Source organism: Saimiri boliviensis, chromosome 8, assembly GCF_048565385.1.
Source record: "Saimiri boliviensis isolate mSaiBol1 chromosome 8, mSaiBol1.pri, whole genome shotgun sequence".
Classification (NCBI taxonomy): Eukaryota; Metazoa; Chordata; class Mammalia; order Primates; family Cebidae; genus Saimiri; species Saimiri boliviensis.
The window spans coordinates 96030452-96046610 of record NC_133456.1 but is presented as its reverse complement, the minus strand read 5'-3'; the positions used below and the strand labels follow the sequence as shown (position 1 = coordinate 96046610).

Genomic DNA, 16159 nt, shown 5'->3' with positions numbered 1-16159 from the left:
TGTCACTGTCCTTATTATCCCCGAAAGCTTTCCTTGTGTTAAGGGACTTTTCTCTGTAATCGCAAAGTGGAATTTCTGGAGATATGGATACTAAGGATACTCATAGAAACTGACACCTCAAATTTCTCCTTTTGTTTTTATGATAAAATCTTACTCTGACACCCAGGCTGGAGCGCAGTGGCATGATCAAAGCTCACTGTAGCCTTGATATTAGGCTCAAGCAATCCTCTCACCTAAACCTCCCAAGTCGCTGGGACTACTACAGGCACAGAGCATTACACCTGGCTAATTTTATTTTACCTTTTATTTTGTAGAGCAAGTCTCACTATGTTACCCAGGCTAGTCTTGAACTCCTGGGCTCAAGCGATCCCTAAGGGCTGGGATTACAGGAGTGAGCCACCACATTCAGCAGAAATTCTTATGGAGTCAAAGCTAAGAACTTTGGTCTATGGAAGCTTAAAACAAAGGCTACTCGTTATCAAATGCAGAGGGAATAAACTGATGATCCAGGGGAAAAGGAAAATTGCTAGAAACAATAAAAACTATTTCTATTTTTTAAATACCTACTATATGCTAGACTAGAAGCTGAGCCTCTGTTATCTTTAATCTTTACAAGTATGAGGGTTAAGAAGGATATTCTAGAATTCCCTCCTTACTAATGAGAAAACAGAGATCAAAGATATGCCTTTGTTTGATCCTGTCAGTATCATTGAGGACAATGGTGAGCAGTTTTCATGGGTTGATTATTCTGTTCAGCGCTCTCTAGACTGTAGGAAACCCAGAATGAAACTGGAATTAGTGACTGTGGATTTCCTCAGACAAGATAAATTGAATACAGCTGTCAGGATGATACAACAAATGGAATCTGTTGACTCTGAGAAGTTATATAACTGGATCTGTTTTGCACGATGAAAAGAGATTGATCCCAAGAGGGCCAAATCAGAATAAGTTCAAGTTTATTATTCTGCTTTCTGTACACAAGTGCGTGCAAAGGCCTGGTCCAGCTCTCCATTCCTGGACCATGTGCTGGCTTGCAATGACATTCTCTTGCATGGTAAATGATATTCTCTATGCCTTTAGGACACAAGAATGCACATTCTCATAGAACGTAGGTGTACAGCCCTAGAGTGCTTGAAAGTACAGATTCTTTCTCCTTGGAATCTGCATTCATGACTTCAAAGTCAGTTCTTGGTCTACCTATAGCCCTTTTCATAGATAAAAGATGGCACTATGGTTTGAATGTGTCCCCCAAAAGCTCATGTGTTGGAAATGTAATTGCCAATGTAACAGTGTCGAGAGGTAGGTATGGTTTTTAAGAGAAGATTGTGTCGTAAGGGCAGAGTCTTCATGAATGGATTAATGCCCTTATCTTGGGAATGACTTAGTTCTCTTGGGAATTAGTTGTCTTTTTATTACTATTATTACTATTTTGAGATGGAGTCTCGCTCTTTCACTCAGGCTGGAGTGCAGTGGTGCAATCTCAACTCACTGCAACCTCCTTCTCCCAGCTTCATGCTATTCTCCTGCCTCAGCCTCCCAAGTAGCTAGGATTACAGGCATGGGCCACCTTCCCCAGATAATTTTTGTATTTTTAGTAGAAGGGTTTCATCATGTTGGGCAGGCTGGTCTTGAACTCCTGACCTCAAGTGATCTGCCCACCTCGGCCTCCCAAAGTGGGAGGCTGAAATTACTGGGGTGAGCCACCATGCCTGGCCTACAAGTTTAAATAGATACAAAGAATGCCATGTCCAACATATTTTAAATGTTGACAGTTTTAAAAAACTATTCAGTGGAATCTAAATACAGTTCCATGACAATTTGATTCTCACCATCATCTTTTTAAGAAGCTCATGAATAAGCTTTTATTTTTTAATACACTTTATTCTTAGAGCAGTTAGATTCACAGTCAAATTGGACAGAAGTAGAAAGAGGGCCTATATATCCCCTGCCTTTGTGCACACACACAGCTTCCCCCACTGTCGATACCCCCACCAGCCTGGCACATTTGTCACAGTCAATGAATCCACATTGACACATTATTATCACCCAAAGTCCATAGTTGATGTTAATCTTCACTTTTGGTGATGTACAGTAAGCTTTCTTTTTTTATTTTTTTAACATTTGGAACATTTTACATTGTTCCTTTTTTCCCTTTGAACTATTTCCATTTCATTTTTCCACAAAGATTTATCCTATTGTGATATATTGATATGCTCAAAAGTCTTTTATTATTCTCTCTCCCATACTCCTCTTAACTAATTATGTTTATAAATTGATGGGTGAGTTTTTCTTTTCTGTCAGCATAGGACACTTAAGTGTTAAAAAAAAATCACAGTTGACTAGAACAACATAGAAACTTTTTTTATTATAAATGTTGATATTAATTAAACATAAAAAGCAAAAATGGGAGGCTGGGTGTGGTGGCTCACGCCTGTAATCCCAACACTTTGGGAGGCCAAGGCAGGTGGATCACATGAGGTCAGGTGTTCGAGACCAGCCTAGCAAACATGGTGAAATCCCATCTCCACTAATAATACAAAAAAATTAACCAGGCTTGGTGGTGCATGCCTACAATCCTAGCTGCTCAGAAAGCTGAGGCGGGAGAATCGCTTGAATCCAGGAGGCAGAGGTTGCAGTAAGCCAAGTTCACACCATTGCACTGCAGCCTGGGCAACAAGAGTGAAACTCTGTCTCCAAAAAAAAAGAAAAAAAGAAAGAAAGAAAGGAAAAATAGGAAGGGGAGATCTCTTAATGTTAGAAATAGATGGAGCCATTTTCCCCCCTGGTTAATTCCAGGGTCAAAGGATAAAGTTCCATATCAATTACATTCCAGCTTTTCAGTTTTACAGATGTTAAGTACTTTTCCATATTGAGAAACCTCGTTCACATAAATAAGTAGATGGGAATAGAAGAATGCCATTCAATTCTTTGAACTCCTTCCAAGGTGCTAGCCGAAAGCCAAAGGAGGATCAGTGATGGTCCTTTTCATCCATCAGCTGACCAGATAATAAGGTACCTTCTATTGTGTTGAAAGCAAAGAATTAGAATCCGCCTGACTTCCAAAAGGATCTGTGATGAGTCGTCTTCTTTCTCTGCACTGGTGTTTCAAGCCGTCCTTTTGTTTCGGGCCTTTGAGCCTTACTCTGGGGCAGTAAGGTTCGGTGTGGGTGCAGCTGTGCTTTTCCTCGCTAACATTTGAAGAGGCAATTGTGAAAGGGGCGTCCATTCTCGAGCAGGTACAGTTTAGAAAATGGTTCACTTCCAGACTGAGGATGTGGTGATTTATACAGCATGCTCTTGGAGGGGCTTCATGTACTTAGGGGACATGGAGGAACAGGGGGGACACAGTTGAAAGACCCCTGGCCTAGGCCAGCCGCAATGACCCACACCTGTAATCTCAGCAATTTGGGAGGCCAAGGCAGGAGGATCACTTGAGCCTAGGAGTTCAAGACCAGCCTGGCAATATAGGAGATTCCATCTCTATAAAAAAAATTAAAATAAAATTTTTAAAAAATTAAAATATAAATACGTTTCTTAAAAAAGGAAGACCCTGGCCTTGAATGGTGGGTCACTGTGAGTGGCTCAGGCTACCCCATAGTTAACTGTTCTCTGCTTTACAAAGCCATTGTGCCTATTATAAAATAATAATTTATGTCATCATTTCTCATCTTCAACAGTCGGTAGGCCCTAGGGGGATGGCAGCACTCCGAACACAGTACCCCCAAAATATGGCACCATGGCATGCTGGGTGCTTTAAACTCAAGGAGATTAGAAGGACCTAAGAAGCCAGACAATCTCTGTGGCCTTCTCCCCGCTTCCTTTCTCCTTCCCCCATTTCTCCCCTGAAGCAGGTTATAGAAACTCAACTTCTCCCAAAAGCAAGCCACAAAACCTAGAAGGATCTCTCTCTGACCTCCTCCCTTTTCCCCTGGAAGATCCTCCTGTAGCAAGCATCCTGCCCCATACCTGGGGGGATTTATGTCACGCAAAGATGGAGAAACGAATCAAAACAAACAGGCCTCGCTGAGCTCCCCCAGTTTATTACCATTAGATCACATTTCATCACAATTACTCACTTCTTTCATCAGATTGATGATGAAAAAATATTATGCCAAAATATTTAAAGACGTTTATTCTGAGCCCATATGAGTGACCACAGCCCAGATTACACAGTCTCAGGGGTCCTGAAAAGTATGCTCATGGCAGTTGGGTTGCAGTTTGGTTTTAAACATTTCAGGGAGACAGGAATTACGGATGAAATCATAAATCAGTATGTGGAAGGTATGCATTAGTTCCCAAAAAGAGAGGGCATCTCAAAGGCTTACATGTCATAGGTGGATTTTAGGGATTCTTGAGTTAGCAATTAGTTGAAAGAACTGAGCTTTATCTGAAGACTTGAAGCCGATAGAAAGGAATGCCTACATGAAGGTAAAGGGGCCTGCTGTCTGTCATGTGATGCTGTACCAGAATCAGAATGGAAAGTAAGCTGCACTCTACAGGGTTAATTGAAATCACTAGATTTTGTGGTTTATCGGGTATGACTCCCCTGGCCTCTTAGAAAGGAATGTGGGCAAGACTGCATAAAGTCTATGCATTTCTTTAAAAAAAAAAAAAAGAAAGAAAGAAAGAAATTCTGGCAAGAGAAAGAAAAGTCAGACACAATGGCTCACGCCTGTAATCCCAGCACTTTGGGAGGTGGGAGGATCACTTGAACCCAGGAGTTTGACAGCAGCCCGGGCAACACATGAGACCTCATCTCTATGAAAATTTTAAAAATTAGTTGGGTGTGGTGACACATCCCTGTAGTCCCAGCTACTAAAGATGCTAAGCTGGGAGGATCACTTGAGCCTGGGAGGTCGAGGCTGCAGGGGTCCATGATCATGCCACTGCACTCCAGCCTGGGTGACAAAGTGAGACCCTGTCTCAAGAAAAAGGAGGGCCAGAGTTCAGTTTTCAACTTAGCATAAAAATCCAGTTTTCTTTGTTTCCTTGGGTCTTGATTTCTGAAGGCTCCTATGTCACGGAAAACTTTGGTTAGATGAATCTGTGTTGCTTTTCTCTTATTAATCTCTCTCTTGTTATAAGGGTGTCAGCCATGACCTCTGCAATGGGTGAAGAAAAGGTATGACTTTTTTACCCCTACCGAGGATCTCTTGTACAGGGGATGTGGTCCCTTTTGGAAAAGTGGGCTGGGGCAGTAGAACATTATTGAAGAGAGTGGGATCTCACTGTGTTGGGCAGCTTTTGTTTAAAAGCCTAGTGTACAAAAATCAGTGACACTGCCTGTGTAGGGGAGAAAGAGCTGTTTTCTAACCCATTGCTAGGTTTATGGCTGAGGTCACTATTGCAAACGACAGATTAACAACAAAAAAAAGCACACAAATTAATTTAATGTAACATCGGAGCTTTCAGAAATAAAATCTGAAGAAACGGGAAGAACTGGGTATGTTTGTGGACAGTTGTGCAGAAGTGTGATTGCGGGACAGAAGTGTATGATCTAATGGAAATAAACTAGGGGGAACTTGGCAAGTCCTCATCCAATTCTTCTCTGGGTCCCCGTGTCTTCAGAGATAGGGACATTCCTTTACTCTGGGTACAGGGTGTGTGTCTGTCTCACGAGGATCCTGTGACTTACTTTAGAGAAAGTTCAGAACATTCTTTCATGACCTGCTTCGGAGAAGGACAGGAAAAGGTCGGAGGGACCTTCCTGCTTCTGCTGTTTTCTTAAATGACAAGGTGCCATCATTTTGGGTAGCGTGTCCTGAACCCTGTCACTTAAGCCAAAATAGAGGTCTGAGAATTGAGGACTGGGTATGAACATGGAAAATCATTCCAGTATTAACATAAGCCATTCTTATTGCTAGGAGCCTTAAGAATCTCTTTTTCAGGCCAGGAGCGGTGGCTCATGCCTGTAATCCTAGCACTTTGGGAGGTGGAAGCAGGCAGATCACTTGAGGTCAAGAATTCAAGACCAGCCTGACCAACATGGAGAAACTCCATCTCTGCTAGCAATACAAAAAAAAATTAACCAGGCATGGAATCCCACTCTGTAATCCCAGCTACTCGAGAGGCTGAGGCAGAGAATTGCCTGAACCCAGAAGGCGGAGGTTGCAGTGAGCTGAGATTGTGCCACTGCACTCCCACCTGGGCGACAGAGATACTCTGTCTCAAAAAAAAATCTTTTTCAGAAAAGAAATTAATTGGTAAAGTCAGTTCATGTAAGGTTGTGCCTCACTGTATTACTTCTTATTTATTCTAATAACTTTCTTTTGCTCACTTAAAAATTATATCAATTTATTATAAAAGGAAAAGTTAGAAAATTCAGAAAAATATAAGGAAGGAAGTCTAAATCACCCATAATCTCACCCTTCAAAAATAATCACTATAGATATTTTAGGCAGATTTTATTCCACAGATTATTTGGTTTCTTGACTGAAATTTGATGGTGGTTATCCTCTACTGGTGGCTCCATGAGTGAGAACAGAGACAAACACAACTTCTTCTGCTCAAGTGCAGAAGAGTCTCAGCCAGAGCCTGGCAGCTACTGTGGAAGAAAAGTATTACTACCTTGTGACATCATTCTTCCAATCCCTGCCAGCCTCCTTCAGCCTACCAAGGGCAATCTCTGACCATCCAGGACCAGATGTGGTTAGAAGGAAACTTATACAGTAATCACCTTTATGGTCCCCACATGCACTACCGTGTTAAAGGAAGGTCTACCCACAGCTTCGTCCCTGGATCCTCTCACCGGCCAGTGTGGCATGTGTGATTAGTTAGTGTATTGATGTATAAAAGGCAGCCTCTGAGGCTGAGCATGGTTGCTCATACCTGTAATCCCAGCGCTTTGGGAGGATCACTTGAACCCAGAAATTCAAGACCAGACTGGACAGCATAGTGAGATCTCACTCTCTGCAAAAAATAAATAAATATATATATATATATATATATAAGCTGGGTATGATGGCATGCACCTGTGGTCCTAGTTACTCAGGAGGCTGCGATGGGAGGATTATCTGAGCTCAGGAGTTCAAGGCTGCACTCCAGCCTGGGCAACAGAACAAGACCTTGTCTCAAGGAAAAAAAAAAAAAAAAAAAAAACAGCCTCAGGATCCCAGTGGTTTGAAGAAACAGACATTTCCTCTCTCCTGGGTCTGCAGGCTGCCTGTTCTTAGTTCCAGAGTATGACTTAGATTTAGGTAGTTCCATGTCTTTTTTTTTTTTTTTTTTTTTTTTTGAGATGTAGTTTCACTCCTGTTGCCCAGGCTGGAGTGCCATGGCACAATCTCAGCTCACTGCAACCTCCGCCTCCTGGGTTCAAGCAATTCTCCTGCCTCAGCCTCCCAAGTAGCTGAGATTACAGGCATGTGCCACCAAGCCCAGCTAATTTTGCATTTTTGGTAGAGACGGTGTTTCACCATGTTGGCCAGGCTGGTATCTCCTGGCCTCAGGTGATCCACCCGCTTCAGCCTCCCAAAGTCCTGGGATTACAAGTGTGAGCCACCATGCCAAGCCCTATGTCTCTCTTATTGTCCCTGGACAGCACAGACCTGTGACATATTCTTCCCATGGTCAATGGCAAGAGTACAAGCAGATGACAGGAAACACGCTCTGCATCTCAAGCCCTCTGCTCAGAATCCATGCATCGTCCCGACAGTCACATTCAAAGCAAGTCACATGGCCAAACCCAGCATAAGTGAAGCGAGAAAATAAGCTCCGTCCATTCTGGGGGAAGTTACTGCCCAGTCACCTGACAGCAAACAGAGAATTGGGAGCGATGGTCTGATCTTCACTCAGTGAACTGCATTAACCCATAGCTCTGGTCTGACTGGCTGCTCACTGGTGCTCCGTAGACACCTCTGTGCCTTTGTGCGTGCTTGTTCTCCTGCCTGGAAATCTATTCTCATTATTTTTTCCCCTAGCTGAATACTGAACATCTTTCAAGGCCTCGTTCACACTTTGATCCCCTCTGTAAAGTTTTCCTTGACCATCTCTCAGTCCATCTAAAGTTTTCCTTGACCATCTCTCAGTAATTTCTTCCTTCTTGAAAATCTCTAGAATGTGGCTCATTTTGAATTTATGTAGTCTCTTCTATCTTCCCCATCAATACATTTGAACCATCTGTCTACCTCTCTATGGTCTATCCGTATTTACCTTTTCCATGTGATAGCAACCTTCTTGAGAAGAAAGATTTGGGGCCGGGCATGGTGGCTCACACCTGTAAACCCAGTACTTTGGGAGGCCAAAGCAAGTCAATCACTTGAACCCAGGAGTTTGAGACCAGCCTGGGCAACATTGCAAGACCCCATCTCTACAAAAAATTTAAAAATTAGCTGAGGCGGGGCACAGTGGCTCAGGCCTGTAATTCCAGCACTTTGGGAGGCTGAGGCAGGCAGATCACAAGGTCAGGAGATCAAGACCATCCTGGATAACATGGTGAAAAGCTGTCTCTACTAAAAATACAAAAAAATTAGCCAGGTGAGGTGGTGCATGCCTGTAGTCCCAGCTACTCAGGAGGCTGAGGCAGGAGAATCACTTGAACCCAGGAGGCAGAGGTTGCAGTGAGCCATGATCACACCACTGCACTCCAGCCTGGGCAACAGAGTGAAGCCATGTTAACTCCTCAATAAAAACAACAGGGATGTAGTGCATGTATAAAGGGTGCACACAAATATTTCTTCATGGATTGACAACTGTGTGCTTGATTTACTCTTTATTCCAAGAAAACAATGTTTAAAAAGTATTTGCTGTTTCTTTCTGATCCAGCTGTCCCCAAACCTTGCACTCTCAGAAGCTGTGAGAAAAGAGTGCAAGCTGTGACCAAAAGTCTCATTTCCCATTTTAAAGTTCCTTTATGATTCGACTCAGGTTTACCCAATTTCCATTTGCAGGAGATAATGACTAAAGGTTGAGTTCTGCTCACTACTTCTACAGAACAGCCCACATGGAGTGGGCACCCACACCACAGGTGGAAGTTTCTGATCCGAAAGAAATCAGTCTTATTATTCTAAGAATTATTCTTATTCTAACGACTGCCCTCCTCTGGCACAGATTTAAACAAAAACAGTGTAGCATCGTCACTTAGAAGGATATTCTGAAGCTGAGAAAGTCAGAAGTGTGTCAGAGAAAGTTCTCAAAGAAAGGTACAGGTATAGATCCTGCCTCTTTAGGGCACTCTGGTGAAATGTGGCCCTTCACAGTTTAGACAGGCTCTTCCCTACAGAGAGTGACGGATGCTGTCTTTCCCAGATGAAAATGATGAAAAACACTTGCTCTAGAGTCTTTTCTTTTCTGTTGTTTTTGTTTTTTGGGTTTGTTTTTTGTTTTGTTTTGTTTTGTTTTTATTGAGATGGAGTCTTGCTTTATTACCCAGGCTGGGTGTGATCTCGGTTCACTGCAACCTCTGCTTCCCAGGCTCAAGTGATTCTCCTGCCTCAGCCTCCCGAGTAGCTGGGATTACAGGTGCCTACCACCATACCCAGCTAATTTTTGTATTTTTAGTAGAGACAGAGCTTCACCATGTTGGCCAGGCTGGTCTTGAACTCCTGACCTCAGGTGACCCACCCACCTTGGCCACCCAAAGTACTGGGATTACAGGTGTAAGCCACCACACCCAGGCTTGAAGTCTTCATCGTGCTCTCTGTTCATGCTTTCAATTCATCGTATGTGATTCAAATATCTGGCCCTCCTAAACTACGGTTTGCTTTCTAGCAGCACCCTGAAATCACTCATATATGAATGGGTGAATTCACGTTGGGTCACATCTTTTGTTACTGTGGGAAAATATACATAACATAGAATTTATCATCTTAACCATTTTTAAGTGTACCCTTTTGTGGTATTAAGTACATTCACATTGATGTGCTAGATTCTCCCCTATGGTATTTAAAGCTTTATCTATCTATCTATCTATCTATCTATCTATTTATCTATCTATCTATCTATTTATTTATTTATTTAGTGATGGGGCCCCGCTGTGTGGCCCAGGCTGGACTCAAACACCTGAGCTGAACTGATCTTCCCACCTCAGCCTCTGGAGTAGCTGGGCCTACAGGTGCATGCCATTATGCCTGGATCTGTACTTAGATTATTTTAATGCTGAGAAAAATTATTTAACAACATTCTGCCTCTAATCGGCCTTAGGAAAATCACTTAATACTCTGTTTCCTCATCTGTAAAGTAGCAATAGCAATGGTACCTATGTTACGGGGTTCTTATGAGGATGAAATGAAAAGCGTACCTGTAAGGCCTTAGCATAGATTTCTGGCAAGTAGAATATGTTATTTATTATGGCTAGTCATGATCTTCAAGCAAAAAATTTAAAATTAAAATAGTTTTCTGAATCTTAAATTATAATCACACTAATTCACTATATCCTTTCAAATAACAAAAGTTCAAAAGTCTTGGAAAAACATATTAAAATTAGCTCCTTTTCAATAAAAACTATCGAAAGAATTGTACTTGGCCAGAAACAGTGGTTCATGCCTGTAGTCACAGCACTTTGGGAGGCTGAGGCGGGCAGATCAGTTGAGATCAGGAGTTCGAGACCAGCCTGGCCAACATAGCGAACTCCCATCTCTACTAAAAATACAAAAAGTTAGCTGGGCATGGTGGTGCACACCTGCAATCCCAGCTACTTGGGAGGCTGAGGCAGGAGGCCCTTGAACCCAGCAGGCAGAGGTTGCAGTGAGCCAAGACTGTGCGACTGTACTCCAGCCTGGGTGACAAAACAAGACTCTGTCTCAAAAAAAAAAAATTATACTTGATGTATTTTCCCTATTTAAGTTAGCAAATCACCATTTTAATGCATCGTATTTCAAGGAGATATCTTAAACCTATACATTTTCTTTGCCTGCAGTTTGCTTCCCTTCTGTCCAATTCACTTGATTCTCAAACTCAGTGTGCCCAGGCATGGTGGCGTACGCCTGTAGTACCAGCTACTCAGGAGGCTGAGGCAGGAGGACTGCTTGAGCCCAGGAGTTTGAGGCTGCAGTGTGCTATGATCATGTGACTGCACTCCAGCCTGGGTAACAAAGCAAGACCTTGTCTCTTAAAAACAAATAAATAAATAAAAAGAAAAACCCAAACTTCAGTATGCATAAAAATCATCTGGAGAGCATATTGGAATGCACGTTTCCAGGCCTCTTTCCAGGAATTCCGGTGTAGCCCGGGAACATGCATTGTGTCGAGTTTTAAGGTGGTCTAGGGATTATACTTGAAGAAACGCTCCTATGATGTAAATAAACACTTGTGCCTAGATTGGGGAGGGTCCTTAATTTAGTCACAGTGCTCCTGAGATACATTTTCTGACTTTTAATACATTTTTTATGTATTATTTTGAAAAACTCTGTTTCTATATAAAAATCTTCAGCACTCTGTGACAGTGGTCACTCACAATATGCACTGTGCACATGGATACCTCAGCCGCACTCACTGTGTAAAAATTAGTTCTCAAGTGCTCATGATTTTTTGGAAACTCACACACTGTATTTTTAGCCATCCCATTGGTATTCAGTATTAACAAGGTATGATCCAGAAATTAATACAAACCATGCTCAGAGACCATAAATCCGCTTGTGAGTGCTTTTACTTCTTTATTTTTAATTTAGTTTAGTTTTTTGAGACAAGGTCTCACTCTGTTGCCCAGGCTGGAGTGCAGTAGAGTAATCATAGCTTACTGCAGCCTTGAACTCCTGGGCTCAAGCAGTCCTCTAGCCTCAGCCTGCAGAGTAGATGAGACTACAGGTATGCATGCCATCATGCCCAGCTAATATTTTTATTATTTTTTTTAGTAGAGTCAGGGTCCCACTATGTTACCCAGGCTGGTGTCAGACTCTGGGGTTCAAGTAATCCTCCTGCCTCAGCCTCTCAAAGTGGTGGGATTACAGGCATGAGCCACACCCAGCCTGTGAGTACCTTTAGATCACTGTCTTCCCTGCCTTTGTTTAGGCTGGTTTTCTTTCCAGAAATAGCCTTTCTGCTTCTTTTTGTCCTTAGAAGTTGCTAAATAGTAAATTCTGTGTTGTGGTTAACCCACGCAATTTTTTCTTTTTTTTAAAGAGGTCATTTTTACAAACATCCACTTTTCTGGATTTTCTTGATAAGCCAGAATCCCACTGGTTTACAAGACCTTGAGCTCCTATGTGTCATCTGCCAGCTGGAGCAGCTCCCTTCTTGAGCAGAGGACACAAGCTTGACCTTCACTCCAGCCTCCAGCTCTAGCCAGCGCCTTGGGACTTCCAGCATTTAACACACATGCTCCACACATGGACTTTAACAATTAAGTGATGTATTTTTTTTGCTACTTTTTTCTCTCTTCTGTTTTTTCATTGATTGTACACTATGGGAGGGTGAGAAGGCTTCACTCTTGCCTCGGCGATGCGCTATCAGCCTTTGGGAAGGCCCTGATGATTGACCAATACCATGTGCTCTGGTTCCCTATTTATTTCACATACTTAATGCCTTTTCTCCAGCAAGACTGTGAGTTCCTTGCAGAGTCTAGCATGATAATGAACACTTACTGATCTGATCTTTTAACATTTTATTTAGAATTTCTACTTGGATAACAGAGGAAAAAAAGAAAGCAAGGAAACTAGTGAGAAGATGAATGCTAAGAACAAGGAATCCTTACTTGAGGTAAGCTTAATTTTGCAGAGTGGAAGAAAAGAGAAGGATGTTTGCTGTATCTATTTTTTTTTTTTAAGACGGAGTCTCACTCTGTTGCCCAGGATGGAGTACCATGGTGCAATCTTAGTTCACTGCAACCTCTGTCTCCCAGGTTCAAGCAATTCTCCTGCCTCAGCTTCCCAAGTAGCTGGGAAGCTGGGATTACAGGTGCGCATCACCACACCCAGCTAATTTTTGTTTTAGTAGAGACAGGGTTTTATCATGTTGGCCAGGCTGGTCTCAAACTCTTGACCTCAGGTGATCAACTCGCCTCGGCCTCCCAAAGTGCTGGGATTACGAGCATGAGCCACCGTGCCCAGCCTGCTGTGTCTATTTTTCAGTCATTTGCTTCCCAGAACAATGGAAAAACCTAAAGAAATACATTGAAATTTTCAGTTGTGGTGTTAAAGTCAAATTATTACTAAATTATAGCTATTTAGATAATTCAACTGTTTTTCTTTTTTGAGTCATTTGTTAAAACACGTGACTTTAGACAAATGAAGTTGGATTTGTAATTCTTGACTTTTAAAAAGACTTGGTGAATCCTCATAAAACTCATCTCCTAGCATTTCATTATTTAAGTGCTCCACAGAAGTCAGACATAAAGATTTCCAAACCTTCTTTAAAGGGACCTCTAAGATGCTCTCCCAACATCTTAGATGTGGTAAGAAGTGTGAGATTTCGAGTTAGGGACCCGTTACAGGAGGTGGTTCTGTCCAGCACCGTTCATGTGCTAATGGACAAGTCCCCGCCCCCAGAACCTCAGTTTCTGAATTGTATTGAATCATCACAGAGATTCAGGGAGATGGGAAAAGCACTGTGTCGATTACCATACAGATGTCTGTGATGACCACTATTGGGGCATGTTCCAAAAGTTCATTTGGCAATTGATTTTTGGGAAACTTCTAGTGAGTTTTCACACAGTATCCATGCTAAAATGAAGCCTCTGAGCCTCTCATGGGGACACGCACCTGTAACCCCAGCTACTCAGGAAGCTGAGGTGGGAGGATCACTTGAGTCCAAGAGCTCAAGGCCAGCCTGGGCAACAGAGCAACAGCCAGTCTCAAAAGAAAATTAAAAAACAAAAAATTGAGGCTCTGTTTTCAGCACATAACGCAGTTGAAATGAGTGCCAGAACTCAAGTCACAAATGGCCATGCTAGAGCCACCCAGATTGTATTACCCTGAGACAATGCATGGACCTTTTCCTGGGTTAGTAAATTTTGGAACTCCCTTGAAAAAATCAGAAGACCTGGTGGTGCCCTCGGCCCAGCTCCCACCTGGAGACCAATTGGCTCATGCTGAAGAGCGCCCTCTGGTGTTTACTAAGGTTCCGCCCAGGTCTTGCGCGTGTCTGTTCCCTGCCTGCTTTCACAGCCGGGTGCCTAATGAAGCAGCTACCAGAACCAGCTGCCACGCCCAAGATCCTGAGCTCAGGTGTTGCCGGTTCTGTTCCTAGGAGCATTCGCACAGTGGACATTTCCCAGGAAGGCCAAACAGGATCGTCCTTGTTCCAGGACCTCAGCAATGTTTTACAGCTGAATGTAAAAGAAAATACAAAGCATGCTATGCTATGAAAAATCAGCAATATCCTGCTGTCTAACTGGGGTCAAAATCCTGAATTTAAGAGATTATTAACAGGACGACTAATACTAGCCAAATTTGAAGAGAAACTGGGGAGTGTGAACAAAAATGTTTTCCCACTCTACTACCTAAAAATGTATTTGGAGGATGCAAAATTTTGTAATTTTGCATTTATTGAACTAAATGAGAGGAGATTGAGAGTTATTTTTAAAAAGCAAAAAAAAGTTTGAATATCTGAATTGTAAAATAGAATAATATATAATTGTATTCTATCGCTTTTTAAAACAAAATTTATTAAGAATTATATAATTCTATGCAAGTTTTGAGATTTAAAAATCTACGTCTAGAAGAAGTGCTTTGTTATTCTTTTCTGATACTGATGTATTAATAACTGCCTTCTTCCTTCTTTGAAAAGAAAACTATACCGAGAATAAAATATTAACTTATTTATTTGATTGTTTTTATTTTTAATTTTTCTGGGTACATAGTAGCATATATATTTATGGGGTACATGATATATTTTGATACAGGCATACAATGTGACATAAACACATCATGGAACATGGAGTATTCAGCTCCTCAAGCATTTATTCTTAGTGTTACAAACAATCCAATTACACTCTTTTAGTTATTTTTAAATGTCCGGTTAAGTTATTGACGATAGCCACCCTGCTGTGCTTTCAAATAGTAGGGCTTATTAATTCTTTCTCTTTATATTTTGTACCCTTTAACTGTCCTCCCTGATTTTGTGTATAGAATTATATATAATAATTGTTCCATTTACCAGCAATGAAACAGTAACTTTTTTACTTATCAGGAAAGTAATACTTTTTCTATCTTCCATTTTATAATAACATGAATCACTTTTATTAAATGCTGACTTTTACAATATCCCAAGACTGTGCTCACAACCTACCTTATGAAGTGGGCTATTGTTACTCAGTTTTGACAAGTAAGTGGACTGAGGTTTAATGGCCCATGGTTGCCAAGCTAAGTGGTGAGCAGGACTTGAAGTCTAACTCAGGAGCCTGGATTCTTGACAGATATGTTATTCTTCCTGTCTTCTGGTAAGTATCATATAATATAAAAATATGCATTCAATCAAAGTTGTACACAAAATTGACTTTTAGGTTAAAAGCTAATTCGCAAGTTTGTTTAAATGTGAATAAAAATGTATGCTTTATCTTTCATGTGTATCTTCTGTCATTGGAATCTCAATTTCAGGAAAGTTTCTGTGGAACATCTGTCATTGTACCAGAACTGGAAGGCGCTCTTTATTTGAAAGATGATGGAAAGAAATCCTGGAAAAGGCGCTATTTTCTTTTACGGGCTTCTGGAATTTATTATGTACCCAAAGGAAAGACTAAGGTCAGAAAAAAAAAAAAAAGCACTTAGCAATAAACCATTTTATGAAAGTGAAACTAAAGAAATCCTCAGGTGGCAAGTTAAATATATTCTCTGTTGCTGTGGATTCCATAATCCTGCAGCATGTATACAAATAGGACAGTAATACTGAAATCTTTTTTATTTTTTCCATAATTCTCTTGAAGGTAAAATTATTTTATCTATTTTTAAAGTCAGGTTTCAAAAATGATTGCAAAAGCACTTTTCTAGAGATTATTTTGTTACTTTACCTATTTCCAAGGACTTTTTTTCACTCCTCTTGTTCTATAGTCATTATAGTTAAATTTCTTTTATCTGGAATCATAGAGGTTTTAGAAATCTTCATAAGATTTTCTTTCTTTCTTTCTTTCTTTCTTTCTTTTTTTGAGACAGAGTCTCACTCTAATCCACAGGCTGGGGTGCAGTGGCATGATCTTGACTAACTGCAATCTCCACCTCCCATGCTCAAGCCATCCTCCCCCCTCAGCCTCCCAAGTAGCTGAGACTACAGGCACATGCCACCACACCCA

The 16159-nt window shown here is 41.4% G+C and overlaps 1 protein-coding gene across 2 annotated transcripts in view; it reads left to right on the top strand.

Annotated features, from left to right (window-relative positions):
* The window catches only part of APBB1IP (amyloid beta precursor protein binding family B member 1 interacting protein), a 121070-nt gene that overhangs the window by 77593 nt on the left and 27318 nt on the right, over positions 1 to 16159 (top strand). For both annotated transcript variants that reach the window (XM_039478965.2, XM_074404905.1), the window contains 2 exons: positions 12547 to 12633; positions 15471 to 15614. In XM_039478965.2, coding sequence (XP_039334899.1) covers positions 12547 to 12633; positions 15471 to 15614 — 231 coding nt within the window. The remainder of the gene's footprint in view (positions 1 to 12546; positions 12634 to 15470; positions 15615 to 16159) is intronic.